Source organism: Xenopus tropicalis, chromosome 2 (assembly GCF_000004195.4).
Source record: "Xenopus tropicalis strain Nigerian chromosome 2, UCB_Xtro_10.0, whole genome shotgun sequence".
In the NCBI taxonomy this organism is placed as follows: Eukaryota; Metazoa; Chordata; class Amphibia; order Anura; family Pipidae; genus Xenopus; species Xenopus tropicalis.
Window position 1 is genome coordinate 9,264,434 of NC_030678.2, and position 17,332 is coordinate 9,281,765.

Below are 17,332 nucleotides of genomic sequence, written 5' to 3' on the forward strand. Positions count from 1 at the left end.
CTGCTGTAGTTAATAGGGATGTAGCGAACATCGCCAAAAATGTTCGCAAACCCGTTCGCGGACTTTCGCCAAAACTCGCGAATATTCGCGAACTTTGCGAACCCCATAGACTTCAATGGGCAGGCGAACTTTAAAACCTAGAAAAGCCATTTCTGGCTAGAAAACTGATTTTAAAGTTGTTTAAAGGGTGCCACGACCTGGACAGTGACATGCAGGAGGGGGATCAAGGGCAAAAATTTCTCTGAAAAATACTTTGTAAAAAAAACGCCAAAAAAAAACCGCCAAAAAATAACGCCAAAAAAACCCCCCGCAAGCTATTCCTATGTATACGCAAAGACAAAAAACCGAAGCGAAAAAACGCGGCGGAAAAAACCGAGGCAAAAAAACGTGTTGCAAAAAAAAACGCGGCGAACCCAAAATGGCGAACATCGCCAAAAGTTCGCGAATTTGCAGACTTGCGAACACCCGATGTTCGCGCAAATTAGTTCGCCGGCGAACAGTTCGCTACATCTCTAGTAGTTAAACTGCAAACACCAACATCACCCAACAGATACTGAGAGTTGTAGTTTAACATCAGGCTCTGAAGCTTTTATAGGACAGAAGGCTGTGGTTGGGGGAATGTTGGCCTAAAGGTTATAAATAATTGGGTAGGAAGGTGATGGCAATGAGCTGGAGACTGTCAGAGAAAGAAAAAAGAAGCAGGAAATCAACATCAGTGAAACTTGTAGAAATCCATAAGAAGGTCAGAGTGGGAGGTAAATGGCTAACTAGCAAGTAACATCTACCTTGGCTGCTGGGGAGATGTTTATGTTTTTTTATTAAAAACTTCACAAGAAAGAATAAACATAACTCAGACCGACATGCCGGCCAATAATTTCAACTTACAAGCAAAATTCCCCCCCCCCCCCCAGTCCACTGGCCAAATGTCCCGATGAAGAACCTGACAGCCAGAGAAGGGCAGATGGCTGCAGCAGCAGCAGCAATAAATCCAGACTGGTTCAGTTTAGTATCTCAGCAGCAGTGTTCACGCTCACAGTCTTATCTCGGGAGGCATTGCGGGACAGCGGGTTGTGCTATAGAAAGCGGGACTGTCCCGCTAAAAGCGGGACAGTTGGGGGGTATGGTCATTTAAGATCCCCATACACGTTAAGATTCACTCGCTTGGCGAGATTGCCAATCGAGCGGATCTTCACCCGATATCCTCACCTACTGGTGGGGAGCGTGTAGACTTATATTGGCGGCAATGGGGCAGGCGGTTCGGGGGCCACATCAACGAGCCGATGCGGTCCCCGATCTGACTGAATTTTTTAACCTGCCCGATTGAGATCTGGACAATTTCAGGCCAATTTCGGTCGGGCATGCCCCTTGTTTCTGCCCCTACACGGGCCGATTAGCTGCCGAATTGGTCTAAGGGACCCATATCGGCAGCTACAATCGGCCCGTGTATGGGGACTTTTACTTAGACCCCAGACAGAAGGGCAAAAGCAGCAACCAGTGCAAAAGCTTGCCCCTTAGTGCTCATTCTGTCTGGGGTCCTACTGCATAAAAAATGTGTAGGGGGGTACAAAGGTATTTCTGTGGGGACTTGAGCACCCGAGGTTTGTACTGGTGGCCTGCTTCTGTTAAATCCAGTCAACGAAACAAGGCATCTTACCAAAATATCATTTATTAAATCTACTTAAAAAAATATAGCTGCAAGTAGCTTTTGCTTGCTAAGGACCATGGGAAATGTAGTCCAGCCACAGGTTTGACATCCCCAATCACGGTCAAAGAAAACACCTTCGATCCTCAAACACAAAGTGCATATGTTTGGGAGATATTGGGGCATGGAGAGATACATAAAAACACCCAAGCCCTAAAATGAGTTCATGTGAATTAATTCTCAGTATTCTATGAACTATTAATCCCAGTCTAAATGGTTTTGAATGCAAAACAAACTATGCTGATTTAATATATCTAAACAATTAAAGTGTATAATGAATGTTAGGACTTTACAATCTATAGCATTCTAGCTGTTGTTGAACATCCCTGACTTACGTTTTCGCCATGGCGGGGCAGAATTCTTCCATTACTAGAGTCCCCCTATTGGTCTGTAATACATTCCCGTCTTATAAAGCACAGAGCAGAAATGAGAGCATTGAATATAATTTAGAAAAATATAAAATATACATCATATTATATCAGATTGGAAATATTTAAAATCACTGATACAGAATAAGTACATTTAATCCCATATGTAATAAAAGACACAAAGTTTGCCCAGGGGCAGTAACCCATAACAATAGCAGGTAGCATTTACTGGTCACCTGTTTAAAAGTAAACATCTAATTGGTTGCTATGGGTTACTGCTCCTGGGCAAACTTAGTGCCTTTTATTACATATGTGGCATAGACAGGAGTACGAGGAAAATCCCTTATAATTTAATGATAGGTATTGGTTTTGCCCAAATCGCCTCTCCTGGCACTGGGCTTGTAGTGGCCTAATCTGCTCCCCATATTATAACACAAAGCAGCAAACACTGCAGCCAAGATCACAGCGACTCCCAAAAACACGCCAAGGACAATGGTGGCTGTTCTCCAGCCGTAGCATAAGTCTGGATTCGTTGTGGTGGTACTTGCATACGTTACTGTAAAGGAAAGAATAAAACATAAATACAGATATACTCCAGCTGAAACATGGAGAAATGAAGAAGGTCACATTCATGTAGTATTGAGAGTAAAACTGGTTACTAGGGTTGCCACCTCTCCTGTCCGGGAGAACTCTGGGCAGGGAGGTAGGGCATGATGTCATGGGGCAGGCCGTGATATCACGGGGCAGACTGCGCCATCACGGGGGTGGGGCTATGATGGGGCGATCGATTGCCCAATTGCTGTGTCAATCTTAGAGAATCCAAATTGGGAAAATCTGTCAGGTAGTTTTGACCTGGACTGCCCTACCAAAAACAGGGCTGTCTGGGTCAAAACATGATAGAACACCCCTAAAAACATGGTGCATTGCACCCATTTTTGTACTTTGCACCCTGCCTTGCACTTTATAAATAACCACTTAAGTCTGACTAACATACTGGACCACCCCCCAGTGAATTTGGCTTACCTTGTCCTATAAAGGAAAACTATACCCCCAAACAATACAGGTCTCCTATAAAAATATATTGCATAAACAGCTCATATGTAAAACCCTGCTTCATCTAAATAAACCATGTTCATATAAATATACTTGTTTAGCAGTATGTGCCATTGGGTAATCCTAAATAGAAAACTGCCATTTTAGGTACTAAGGGCCGCCTCCTGGGATCATAGGAGTCACAGTGCACACAAACAAGCCAAGGCACACATACATGCTAGGCCCCATCAGCCAATGAATGGGCAGAGTTCTGCCTTTTGCTCCCACACTACTTCCTGTTACAGTTAGAGCTGCATCACTTCCTGTCAGCTGATCTCTGAGGGAGCACACAGCCCATCACTAAATGGCGGCTCAAGGGAAAGGCTGTAAAAGGGCAATATTTACTGATATATTTATTCCAGTTTGGTGAGATTCTTCAATAAGTCACTTAACATAATAATAATAATAATAATAATAATAATAATAATTATAATAAACTGTCTGTTGGTTACGTATTCATTCTGGGGGTATAGTTTTCTTTTAAATGCCATAAACTAATATTTTATTTTACAACTTTAAACAATAAACTCAGTCCGTGAGTCACTCACTGGCCCGGTGCCATTTTAGCCACGAGACAAGTTAGGACGGAAACACAACCCAGAGGGAAATCTCTTTTGCTCCATACAGTGTTGTAGTCTATCCATTCATACTGCCCCACTGTCTTTGAGGAGGTTGGACAATGTGCATCTAGGTGGGGGGCAGGGATGGGGAGTCTTTCATATAACCCCATTGCAGTCTCCTTTATAACAAGAAGAGACCCCTGGAACACCAAGTAGCAACTGACCCCAAAACATCTGAAAACCCACTGCCTTAGGGAAACCTATATTTCCCTTTAGGAAGCTGCAGAAGAACCCAACACAGACTGATTGGTGCTGAGTCCGGCCCACATAAAGGACAGCTTATCCATTGCTCTTCTCTCAACTCAAACCATATATCTCTCTGACTGCAGTCACGTTTAATGGCAAAGCTAAAGGTTAGAGTAGAACTTACTCATGTTTGTGATGTTACTGGATACCAAGAGTGGCACTACATTCATGAGAGCGGCCTGGATCGTGCTTGTATCAAGGGTGGATGATTGAGTTGTGCCGATAAAGTAGGCGATGACACTTCCCGGCCTGAAGCCAACCACGGTGATATTGAAGGTGCTGTCACTTAGCGTCACTCTCATCCCACTTACCACCTGCCCAATGAGAAACACGGATCATTCAAGGCCAACAAATGGTTTTTTACTGAGTGTGAGGTCAGAGTTGTACTGTTATTTATATTACTTCACGTACACGCCTAGTCCTATTCTTCCTTCATTAAGAAATTCTAATTCTTCATTGCTAGGGTCAGCTAACTTAGCAACCAGGTGTCAGCTTTATGGCAAAGTGAAGATCTGGAGAACGGGTTACACAACTGCAAACTGCCCCACAACTGCATTGTCTTATATCATACTAAGGCAGGGGTCCTCAAACTATGGCTTGCGGGGCGGATCTGGCCCCCCAGGGTAATTTACCCAGCCCCCCCTGTGTCCTCACCCCTGGCAGCAGAAAGAGAGGACTCAGCGGGGAGTGGGACGGGGGAGCTGAGAGGGAGGATGGAGGGTGCGAGCTGGGAAGATGGACAGAGTGGAGAGGAGCTGGAAAAGGTGGGACTCAGCGGGCAGCCGGAGGGTGGATGGACGGAGCGCGGGAGCGGGGTGCTGGAAGAGAATGCAGGAGTGGGCCATAGTTTGACAGGGGGGAAGTGGACCCCCCAACAGTCTGAGGGGCCATTGAACTGGCCCCTTGGTAAAGAAGTTTGAGGACCCCTGTACTAAGGGCTATGGCAAATGACTTAGCGATGCCATGAATGGGAAGTGACACAGGTCACAATTATCCCCTGAAAATTCATAATGCCTTCTGTCACCCATGCAGGGCAGCACATAGTTAATGATTGCATTGAAGGTAGCCACTCCCCTAAACATTCAGTCGAACTGTGTATGTATAAAAAGGTGAAAAGAGAGTTCACCATAGGAAAAGTGCTCTATCTACTTATATTGGATTTTTAGTGTCATGTTTAGGGATGAACTCTATTTTGTCTCTTTGGTAAATATACCCCTAAAAAATCCAAGTGAACAGAGAGCTGTAGGGTTCACCGCTGGCAAAGTGTGGTGAACTCTATTGTCAATTTTTGCTAAACATGCCCCAATTCATACACACACTTAAACGAAGAATAAATTCATATCTCCTGTGCAGTATTTGGGTTCCAATGAGATAGGGAGATAAATGATTCTCTTACACTCCCTGTGAACTGTGCCGCTGTGCTGGCGTAGGCGGCGCTGGATTGGTTGTACAGGTCTGAGGTAAAGGTCCAACCGTTGAACTTGATCCCGAAAGGAATGACTTTTTTATCTGAAAGAGAGAGAACTCTGCATGAGTCTTTTCCATTTATAAAAAGCCTTATTATTCATTAAGTGTTTGTAACTTCAGGGTTCTCCTGACATTGGGCCATATTCATGAAATAGGGAGCAGAGCTCACCCTAGTGCTTTTCTAATATATTTAATATATTTTAATATATCTCTCCGCATTTCTATGGGAATTTTATGGGCATGAGCGGCTGAAAATTAGAGTTCATCCTTTGATAAATACCCTGCTAGACATACCATAGAAATAAATAGAGAGCAATGAAACTGGAGGAATACTATTTTTTCATAAATATGCCTTGTTGTGTAATGTGGGGCTTTATCAATTCCCTTCATGGCAGCAGCGCCCTCTGTCTGTGAGGCTACAATTCTTACATTACTTTGTATCACTTATCTTTCTATTTAGGCCCTCTCCTATTTGTCTTCCAGTCTCAAACTACGTGGTTGCTAGGGTAAGTTGGATAGTCCAAACTAGAGAGCTGCTGCAAAGTGTTTCAGAATATCCCCATCTGCATCATACTAGGGGGCTGATTCATTAAAACATGAGTTCGAATTCGGATTGGATAGGATAAAATTCGGATTGGATAGGATAATTTCTGAAGATCGCAAATATCACGAAAATGCTTACGAAAAAATCATATTAGTCACGATAATATCGTATTGGTGATCCGAAAGTCACTAAATTTTCGTACCTAACGTTTGTAAACAGCGACAGAACCTTTCCGAATTTTTCACGTTAGCGAAAAAGTCGAGCAAGCACAAAAAAACTGGCGAACATACGCTCTGAGCATTTGTGCCTTAATAAATCTCCCCCTAAGAGTTAATTTAAAGGGGAAATATTGCTTTACCATAGACAGATTTATAAACATACTCACTTGCACATATGGTGCCGGTGTTGCTGAGGCAGGTGTTAGTGCTGGAGCACAATGTGGCGCTGTTAAAGCAGGCGGTTGGGTCTGAAAAAAGAATATTACAGTTTTATTGAGAAACAGGCAAATTCAGTTTATACAGAGGCCTCGGTGACTGACAGGGATCCATCAACTGATCCAGTCACAAACTAGTCATATTACTCAATTTATCAATAAATCAAAAATTCATTGTTGCCGAACACCTGGTATTTACTACCTTATTAATTTATATATACACAAAAAAGAAAGATGATTGCCCCTGATGAAGTCACATGCTAGTGACGAAACGCGTTGGGCGGGTCATGGGAGAAGGAACGCTTAGGGAAGCTTAGTTGTGCGCTGCCTAGTGACGTTGAACTAGGCGCGCCGGTCTATGATAGCCTTTTGAGGGAGAACGGGACTGAGCGACAGTATGTTAGGACAGTGTTTTTCAACCTTTTTTGGGCAAAGGCACACTTGTTTCATGAAAAAAATCACGAGGCACACCACCATTAGAAAATGTTAAAAAATGTAACTCTGTGCCCAGCAGCAGTGCCCCCCTAGTACACTGGTGCCCAGCAGCAGTGCCCCCCTAGTACATTGGTGCCAAGAGCAGTGCCCCCCTAGTACATTGGTGCCCAGCAGCAGTGCCCCCCTAGTACATTGGTGCCAAGAGCAGTGCCCCCCTAGTACATTGGTGCCCAGCAGCAGTGCCCCCCTAGTACATTGGTGCCCAGCAGCAGTGCCCCCCTAGTACATTGGTGCCAAGAGCAGTGCCCCCCTAGTACATTGGTGCCCAGCAGCAGTGCCCCCCAGTACATTGGTGCCAAGAGCCAGCCCCCCTAGTACATTGGTGCCCAGCAGCAGTGCCCCCATAAGTCAGTGTGCCCCGTGGCCCCCCCTAATACATTGGTGCCCAGCAGCATTTTACTTCTGCTCTTCGGCGGCTTCAGCAGCATCTTCCCCTCACGCGCGCCGCCTCTGCACTTCTGCCTACACGCGACCGCACACAGGCCCTTTTATAATGTTGCGCCCCGTGCGTACTGACGTCACCCGTACACACGGGGCGCAACCAATGACAGGGCCCGGATTTTATTAAAGGGGGCCCAAGCTACTAAGAAAAACTGTAGCATCGCCGGGCCCCCTTTGAAAGTAAAAATTGCGGCCCTGCCTACGGCACACCAGGCAACATCTCGCGGCACACTAGTGTGCCGCGGAACAGCGGTTGAAAAACGCTGTGTTAGGAGAAGCGGTGGGAAGGGGGCTGAACGCGGTTTGGGTGTGATTGTGCCAACATATATATTGAGTAGAGATGTAGCGAACCTCACAAAAAAAAGTTTGCGAACCCGTTTGCGAACTTCTGCCAAAAAGTGCGAACTTTTGCGAACTTTGCGAACCCCATAGACTTCAATGGGAAGGCGAACTTTAAAACCTAGAAAAGCCATTTCTGGCCAGAAAACTGATTTTAAAGTTGTTTAAAGGGTGCCACGACCTGGGCAGTGACATGCAGGAGGGGGATCAAGGGCAAACATTTCTCTGAAAAATACGTTGTTGACACAGCATTGCGTTTTGTGCTGTAAAGGGCAGAAATCACACTACATTTCTAAACTTGTGTAATAAACTGCTTTTACAAGGACTATTGGGTTACAGCAGACGAGATCAGCAGGACAGCTGCCCACAGCAGCTACATACAGAGCAGTAGAAAGTAGATTACTAGTCAGCAAAGCTACCTAAACTGTCCCTCAAACCCCTGCACAGCTCTCTCCCTATGCTAACTCATCAAGCACACACAGGCAGAATGTAAAATGGCTGCTGGGCTTCGGTTTATATATGGAAGGGAGTGGTCCGGGGGTGGTCCAGGAGGGAGTTCTAATAGCCCTTGATGTGTTGATACCCCTCATTTGATTGGTTGATTTAAGTTTAACTGCTTTGGGTATACAGCCTGGGGGTGGGAGAAAAGCTGTAGGGCAGCGAATTTGGGGGACAGGAACCAGGCTGTGTGATATTATGATACCTTAACAAACTGGTGTTTGCCTTATGTGGATATGATTTCCCACCCTGCGGATATTTATGAATTCTCCTATCATGTGCAAGACATGAGAATAATGTCGTGGAATCCATCCCTTATGCATTATCTCCCTTATTAAATGTGGTTGTAAATAGATTCATTATTTAAGCATAAGCGTTCCTGAGAGTGGAATCAGTATATGTGGAGCTATTTACTTAATTTCGCTGTATCCCAATTGAACCGTGAGAAATAATTTAATAATTGGGATCGAAATAGTGAAATTACAAATACTGAAATTATCCGCACTCATTATAAATGAATTGTTTTTAATAAATCTTTGATTTTTTCGGAGTTTTGGTGGATCCTAATTTTAGATTGATTATCTTTTTTAACTTAATGAAATTAAAGGTTATATTTTAATGCCAAAGTCACCAAATGAAGTTCTCTTCTTTTTTGTGTATATAGTCATATTACTCTCATGCACTGTATTTAGCTGCCCAACTTGGCAGTAGTGCACAGGGCCAAAAAAACGCCTTTTTTATCAGTATCCGTCGAAAAATCTTGTCGAATGAAGGACTGCATAAAGACCTAGATCTAGGGTTGCAACCTAACCAGTATTTTACCGGTCCGGCCAGTAAACATGATGTTTGATGCCAATGTAACAAGGAAAAAAGAAGAAAATACAAGAAGGCTGGTATATTTCTCCAGAAACCCATTTCCTAATGGGAATACACAGGCCCATTCTTGTGATTCAGTCCCTGGCCCAGGGGCCAAATGATCTCATCAGCCTGCTTTGGCCTACCGCCTGAATGCCCAAATCAAGCAAAGGTCTGCCCAAGCAGCTTCAATTGATCTCAGTGAGCTCAATTTTTTATTGAAGTTCTGAATAATGATAAATCTCGCCTCTTTATGTTAAGGCATTAGTACTCACCGATACATTGTTGGCCGGGGTTAGAAGGGTTTCCATCTTGTATCCCGGGGTAGCACTGGCACTGATAACTCCCTATGGTGTTGGTGCAGTTGGCTAGGGATGAGCAAGGGCTGGTACTGGCGGCACACTCATTTATATCTGCAAATGGAAAGAGCAAAGAGGTTGTGCTCTAATCTTTATGGGACCATAGGAACATGTATTAACCCTATAAGGTCAGAGGAAGGTGTAAGGTAGGTAGGTTGATTTTAAATACCCCTTCAACATGCAATAATTTCTTCTTACCTGTGCAGTTTGTTCCTGGAGCACTCGGATTGGTGTCATTAAACCCAGACAGGCACTGGCAGCTGGCAGTTCCATTGATGGAAGTACAGGAGGCATATACAGAACATGGATTTACTGAAGGATCACAAGGATTTTGCACTGTAGGGAGAGAGATAGTAACAATATTAGAACTGGTAAGATAAATATATATATATATAATAAAGATACCTAATTCTTAATTGTTCCTATGTATTAAAGACACAACAGGGAGCAGGAATGGTCTTTGGAGAAAGTGGTTGAGGTACTGGAAAGATCAGGAATGTGAACCAGTTAAAACGGGTGGGAAGAGAACAGAGTTAGTTAGGATATGAATTTCTGTTTAAGAGTAAGGGCACTAATCTGCAGATAGGCGAGAGGGATTAAGAGACTTACAAAGAGTGACAAAAATAAAAGTTTATCTTATAATGTTGCATTCACTGTAATGGAAGAAGGACCAATGGGTGGGAGCAGCATAAAAGTAGATCAGGTTGAGATATGGCATGAATGCTTTTTTGCTCTAAGACCTGCCTGGCAGCAATTTAAAGTGGCATTTAGGGCAGATAATTATTTGTCATTCCAAAAACACTGGGGTCCCTGCCAATGGGGAAACAAAGATATATTAAGCTTTAGATATTACAGAAGCTAACCCAACACAGGCTGATGGGACTTGAGTCTTTGTCTACTCTCTCCCCTTAGCATAAACCATATTTCTCTTAAAGCAGCCACGAGTAGTAAAGCTGATGTGTGGAACTTACACAGGTTTGTAATGTTACTGGATATCAGGGCCTTTGTTACATTGGTGAGAGCGGCCTGGATCACGCTGGCATTAAGGGTGGATGATTGCGTCGTGGACATAAAGTAGGCGATGACACTTCCCGGCCTGAAGCCAACCACGGTGATATTGAAGGTGCTGTCACTCAGCTGCACTCTCATTGCACTTACCACCTGTACAATGATAAACACACATGTACCCAGGGATCATACAGGGATAACACATGGCATTTCTTTCTACTCTATCGTGGTCTCCCAGCATGCACTAATAATGATCTGATCTTCTATCCATGTAGAGCGACGTGCAACCCTTCCCTTTTCCAATAGAAATCAATCCATTGGGGGTAGGCATTCCTCTAAACAGTCAATCCAATATCTACACCCTCACATTACTGAAGTATAAATACAAATCTATTGCAGTGTATTTGATTCCAATGAACTAGGGATAAATGATTTTCTTACCCCCCCTGTGAACTGTGCTGATAGGTTGGCGTAGGCGGCGCTGGATCGGTTGTACAGGTCTGTAGTGAAGGTCCAACTGTTGAACTTGATGGCGGAAGGAACTGCTAATTTATCTGAAAAAGAGAATTTTGTTTGAGTCATTATTTTTAATCAAAAGGACCATGTTAGTAAGCAGACATTTCTCATATAAGGGTTGCTATGATTAGACAAAATAACTGACATTTCCCAAATGGCAGTATTAATGGGGGAATGAAAGTGTATCAAAGTAATATATATATATAATGTACTATTGCCCTGCACTGGTAAAAGTTGTGTGTTTGCTAGTGATGAGCGAATCTGTCCCGTTTCGCTCCGGCGAAAAATTTGTGAATCTTTCGAAAGATGCGTGAAATGGCGAAAAATTCGCGAAACGACAAAAATGACACACGGCAAAAAAAATTCGGCCGCAGCTGTTCTTTTGACGCCCGTGACTATTCTTTGTTGACGCGGGCGACAATTTTTGGACGCACGGTGAATTTTTCCGCGGCGAATTTTTTCATCCGTTTCGCGAAACAATCCGCCAATGGCGAAACGCGGAAATTCGTCGCGAATCCATGCCTGCCGAAACATTTCGCCCATCACTAGTGTTTACTTAAGAAACCCTACTATAGTTTATATCAGGGGTCCCCAACCTTTCTTACTCGTGAGCCACAGTCAAATGTAAAAAGACTTGGAGAGCAACACAAGCACCATAAAAGTTCATGGAGGAGCCAAATAAGGGCTGTGATTGGCTGTTACAACTTTCTCATATTGTTGCATAAAGCCACAAGAAAACCCCCAAAAAAACTCTAAAACCTTGAAGCACCTGCCATTGAGTTCTACACGATTTCCCTTCTATTTTTGTACGGCATATTTTTTCTTTCAGATTTGTCACCGTTTTTGTCAGATAATACATTGCATAGAAATTGTATTTTTTCTCTGCAACAAAATCATATTTTTGAGTAAATGCCCCCTTATAGTACAATCAAATAATTATATATATTATATATACAATGATATATAGGCTATTTTGCCTTACACATACACACGTTTATTAATACTCACTTGCACATATGGCGGCTTTGGAGTCGAGGCAGGTGGTATTCTGGGAGCAGAATGTGGCGCTGTTAAAGCATACGGCTGGGTCTGCAAATGAAACATTTCAGGTTTAGGAGGAACCGACACCCTGATTTCAGGATTTACAGAACCTTTAGGGACTGATGTTTAAGCTCTACTTAACATCTATAACTGCATTCTTACACTAAGCCCTCGCCTGGTTACAGATCCGGCCGTCACAATGCACAGTGATTGGGCCATTGTGTTTTAAAGGTCAGTCACAGATTATGTATCATTACAGTAGGTTCACTATTTCTTGTATGTATGTATAACTTTATTTATAAAGTGCCACAAGGGTACACAGCGCTGTACAATCTTACAATATACACAATTACACACTGGGAGTGTTATAATAGTGTTATAATAAATACAATAAATAAATATAAATACACAGGGAGTAAGTGCCATGTGGTATGAGACACAGTAGGAAGGAAGTCCCTGCCCCTTAGAGCTTACAATCTATATCTTGCGGCTTTTAGTTCTGGACTGAGGGTAAGCTGCACCTCTATTCATTCCACCATGTTCAGTTTTGCCTCATGATCAGAGTCAGACGGTTGGGGGTGAAGGGCCCACCGGGGCTCCTGTCCCAGGGGCCCTGCAGGTTCCCCCAGCCAGCCTCCCTGACCAATATCTGGTTGGTGTTTGGACCAAAACTTGTCATTGGGTGAGGACTGCATTAAGCCATAGAAGCGGCCCTCTCTCCAAATTGATCTACACAGGCCTGCTCATGTGACACAATCGCTAGCCCAGAGGCCAAATGATTAGACTCAGGCTTGCCACCTGAGTGCCCAAATAGGAATACTTAACAATAGCTTGGATGGCAGTCTCCACATGTTGGGCTGCACAGATACATTTATGTTAAGGCATTAGTACTCACCGATACATTGTTGGCCGGGGTTAGAAGAGTTTCCATCTTGTATCCCGGGGTAGCACTGGCACTGATAACTCCCTATGGTGTTGGTGCAGTTGGCTAGGGATGAGCAAGGGTTGGTACTGGCGGCACACTCATTTATATCTGCAAATGGAAGGAAAGGAATACTTTGGGAGCTATGGTTACAATGAGGTTGTGCTATAATCCCTAGAACCACCTAAAACTATGAAGCCAAAAGATATTAGGGGTATTATAAAATACATATGCACAGGGCTAGGCCAAGCTAGGAAACCCACCTCACTCCAACACCCCCCCAGCAGCCAGCAGGCCTGGACATGGGGTAGGTAAACCTAGTGTCCCCCACCACTGTGCCCTAGGCATGTAGGTATGTGCCTCATTTGCCCACCCCTAGTCTCAGTTCCCCCAAGAGACCTGTTTGGCTTATTAGTTACAGTTGTATCTCAGTGCAGGGGATGAGTATTCTGGGCTCTGACAAAACCTTAATTTAATTTAATTAGAGAAAATGTGTATGTTTTGTTGTTGTTTGATGCAGGAGATCAAAGGCAAATGAGGGACTTTTTAGTAAGAATCCGAGACTTTAACACTTTGATGCCAGAGGAAGGAGTAAGGTGTAAGCACTGTAAAATTATTTGTACAATATACAAAAATATTGTCTCCCTTTTAAAAACCAATCATGTCCTCTTACCTACGCAGGTTGTTCCTGGAACACTCGGACTGGTGTCATTAAACCCAGACAGGCACTGGCAGCTGGCAGTTCCATTGATGGAAATACAGGAGGCATATACAGAACATGGATTTACTGTAGCACACACGTTTTGCACTGTGGGGAGAGAGTGTCATTGATAGAACTGGTAAGGAAATGGATAAAATAACCTGTTATATACTCACTATCATAGAGATGCATAATCTTCCCTATGTATAGATGGAACTTGATGGATCTGTGTCAGTTATTATACATTCAGAGCAACACAACAGATTGGTGGAATGGGAAACATTGGGGCTGTGGCCTAATATATATATTCCCAAAGGGGATCTCTGGGGGGTACAGTATGAAGATGGGGGGGGGGGGAATCTTACAAGTATCTGGTGCCCTTTCTGGTTTTCAAACTCAAAACACATTGGAACTTTAATTATCAAACAGACCAAGCTGTAGAACCGTCTGTACCTGCAAACTTGTAGGACGTCGGGTCCACGGTATAAGTGGTGCTGTTGGTGAGCGCGCTGGTGAATGCCTGTTGCACGTTGCTCACTGTCAGATTATCAGCCGTGTTTGTGGCTATGTTAAAGTCGACGATGACGCTTCCATTCCTAATTGCCGTTATGCTAATGAGCATTCTGCCATTGTTCAACAAGGCCTTGGTGCTAGCCGGAACATTATTCTTTATCTGCCAATCACACAAAAGAAAGAAGTACTTTAAATTTGCTTTAGGACTATAAACCAATCAAATATTTGCTTAAATGATACTAGACTGGCCATAGTTTGGCTGGTATTGGTGCAGTCTCTACACTTGGCCTACTGCTCTAGGCATCTTGTTGCTGTGAGCCCAGAACATGCCTGCAAGCTTGGATACATATACATATAAGCTGGAGTTGCCATTTTAATTCCTACAGGTCAGCAAACCTGGTGTTCAAAACGATAGTTCTGTGGTGGATACCCTGGCCATGGGTTTTTTAAAATAGCAGTTGCCACCAACCAGTCTCGCAATACAAATCTATAGTGAAGGGCTGTTCTCTACCTACAAAAAGCTCATACTATAATGCCGAAGGGAAACAATATAACAGTTCCGACCCACATGTATAAATATAAACACTGTATAAAGAGAAGGAATGCAGGTCTCTGTGCTCCACACCTATTTTCTCCCCATGCATACAGCACTGCCTACATTCAGCAGCACTGTATTCATGAGGGATGGGCAGAGGCCAGCAGGCAACACGCGCAGGGCTTGTCCCTAGCATAGTTGCAGTCTGTCATGAGGTTCAGAGCAGCGCACAACCCAACCCTAACACACAAGGCCATAACCCATACCCGACCTAACCTGCAAATTGCTGCCATTGTAGGATCCCCACCCAACCCATACTTGCATCTTTCTGCTCTGTCCACTAATTCTGTGCAAGCCTTAGGAAGATTGTACTTCCCCAGTCTGACCCGCACCCAACCCTAACCCTCAATGATCCCCCAAATTTCACCCTTAACCTGCCTAGGGGTAAACCCGTAGGTCCTGTGGCTACAGGTCAACCCGCACATCACTAGTGCAGAGCACAGTCACATCCAGAACAGAAGTGAATAACTAGGGGCTGTGCTTTTGCCCCCCTTAGTGCTCTTGTGCTTTTGTTTGGGGTCTACGTAAATAATCCCTTATGTTGTTTTCTTCTGATAAACCGTGAATAACACCAGTTACCAGTATATGAGGAATAGAGATATACATCTGCCCTATAGAAAGTAGGTAACTTAGTGCAGATACAAAACTGCTGTGAGTTATTGAACTAGTGCAAACCGTGCCCCTTGTACTGCCCAATGGGGGTCTCTGCTACTCACATCTGCTATGAAGCTGGCTGCAAAGGTTTGGTATGCTGCGCTGCTTGGGTTACCGAGGTCGGCAGTATATACAGTATTTACTATCCGGGCTTCTGCAGAAAATAATCTTCCAGCTGCAAATAAACAAGGAAAAGTCTGGTGAGTAACAAACACAGATTCTATCGTTATTATTATATGAGGACAATTGGGGATAAATACCCAGACCAGCAGGATTATATTACCCATCCCTTTGCTACACAATATGCACTGTTGTGGGATGTAGGGCACAGGGGGCTGGGTACAGAAATTATATTATATATATTTCCAACAACTTTGGTTTTCCTTGGATACCAAAGAGCCACTTTAGCCTCAGTAAGAGCACTGATGTTGTGTGTGTGTGTGTTTTAACATTTTTTTCAAATCCTTAATTGTTTTTTTTTATTTAGAACCAGAGGAACCTTACCTGTAGTAACACTGCTTGTAGTATCTGCTCTGTTCGGACAGGACAGTTGCTTTACGGTGATGTTGTACTGACTAGCAGGGGACAGACCGGAAAATGTGACTGTTGGACCAGAAGTTGTTTTCATGGCTACAACTGAATTGTTCTGTGACAGTGTCACATTGAACTGAGCTCCTGAGGGTCCATTTTGACCAATAGGCATGACCTGGATTTGGTCGCTAGAGACTTGGACCAACTGAATAGTTACAGTTGCTTGTGCTGCAAATAATAAAATATGCATTAGAACTCAATGGCAAGCAGTACTAAAAGTTACATTAGGGTATGATTTTATATGTTAGTGGCTTACCACATGGGGAAATTGTTGTTGTGGTTGTAGTGCTGCTAGTAGTTGTTGGTGTTGTGGTACTGGTTGATGTAAGACTGGTTGTAGTTGAGGCTGCAGTAGTTGCCGTTGTTGCAGATGTGGGGACAGTAGTAGTAGTAGTGCTTGTAGGCTGAGTTGTAGTAGTTAAAGCTGTGGTAATAGTTGTGGAAGAGGGTGTAGAACATATGCACATTGTAGTTGAACTGCTGGTTGGTGATGTTGTTGTGGATGATGAAGCAGTAGATGTTGTTGTGCTTGCAGTTGTGGGGACAGCAGTAGTAGTGCTTTTAGGTTGAGTTGTAGTAGTTGGTACTGCAGTAGTTGTGGATGAGGAGGCAGTGGATGATGTACTGCTTACAGTTGTCGGGGTGGTAGTAGTGGTGCTGGTAGGTTGAGTTGTTGTAGATGCAGTAGTTGTGGTGACACTAGTTGTAGTGCTTGTAGATTGAGTTGTACTAGTCAAAGCTGAGGTAATTGTTGTGGATAAGGGAGTAGAACATATGCACACTGGCTGAGTTGTTGATGACTGTGCCATACAATTATCTAGAATAAATAAGAAAAGCATAGTTAGAAACAATAGGGATTGTAGCAATGGATCATATATTTCACTGCACCATTTTTTTATCATTATGTATGAATAAACAGTACTCTAAAGCATAGCTACCATATCCTACCGTAACCCACCACACCTAGTTAGGGAATAGAGGTGGAGACAGGCCGCCATGATGCTTTGTACACACTGCCTACCCTATGGCCTGGCACAGACTGCAGCTGGGCCCCAGAGAGAAGTGATCCATCCATGAGCAGAGATATTGGTATTACTGAATGGAACCAACAGAAGCAAAGCCGTGACGGAATTTCTTTACTGTACCCCACCCTAATTCTTTTCATGCGTATGGGTTTTAGTGCAATAGAAAGGGGGTGATTTATCAATGTTCGAGTTTGATTTTGAGAGTTTATGCAGAAGTCAATGGGAGTTGTTCCCATTGGGGGCTTGTTCTCGCATTTGCACACTCACAAATTCAAAGTATTAGGGGCTGATTTACTAAGACACGAATT

General features: G+C 43.7%; 1 protein-coding gene across 1 annotated transcript; it reads right to left on the reverse strand.

Moving 5' to 3' along the window:
* Positions 1-2,309: 2,309 nt before the first annotated feature.
* LOC116408745 (cell wall protein DAN4-like) lies at positions 2,310-16,809 on the reverse strand. The gene is made up of 15 exons (XM_031896526.1): positions 16,256-16,809; positions 15,913-16,167; positions 15,471-15,583; positions 14,100-14,319; positions 13,620-13,754; positions 12,920-13,057; positions 11,992-12,072; positions 10,909-11,021; positions 10,431-10,620; positions 9,658-9,795; positions 9,376-9,513; positions 6,425-6,505; positions 5,425-5,537; positions 4,153-4,342; positions 2,310-2,626 (listed from the first exon to the last, which is right to left on the reverse strand). Exons 1-15 carry the CDS (start codon positions 16,806-16,808, stop codon positions 2,421-2,423), a joined length of 2,664 nt encoding a protein of 887 aa, XP_031752386.1. The 5' UTR covers position 16,809; the 3' UTR covers positions 2,310-2,420.
* Positions 16,810-17,332: the final 523 nt, after the last annotated feature.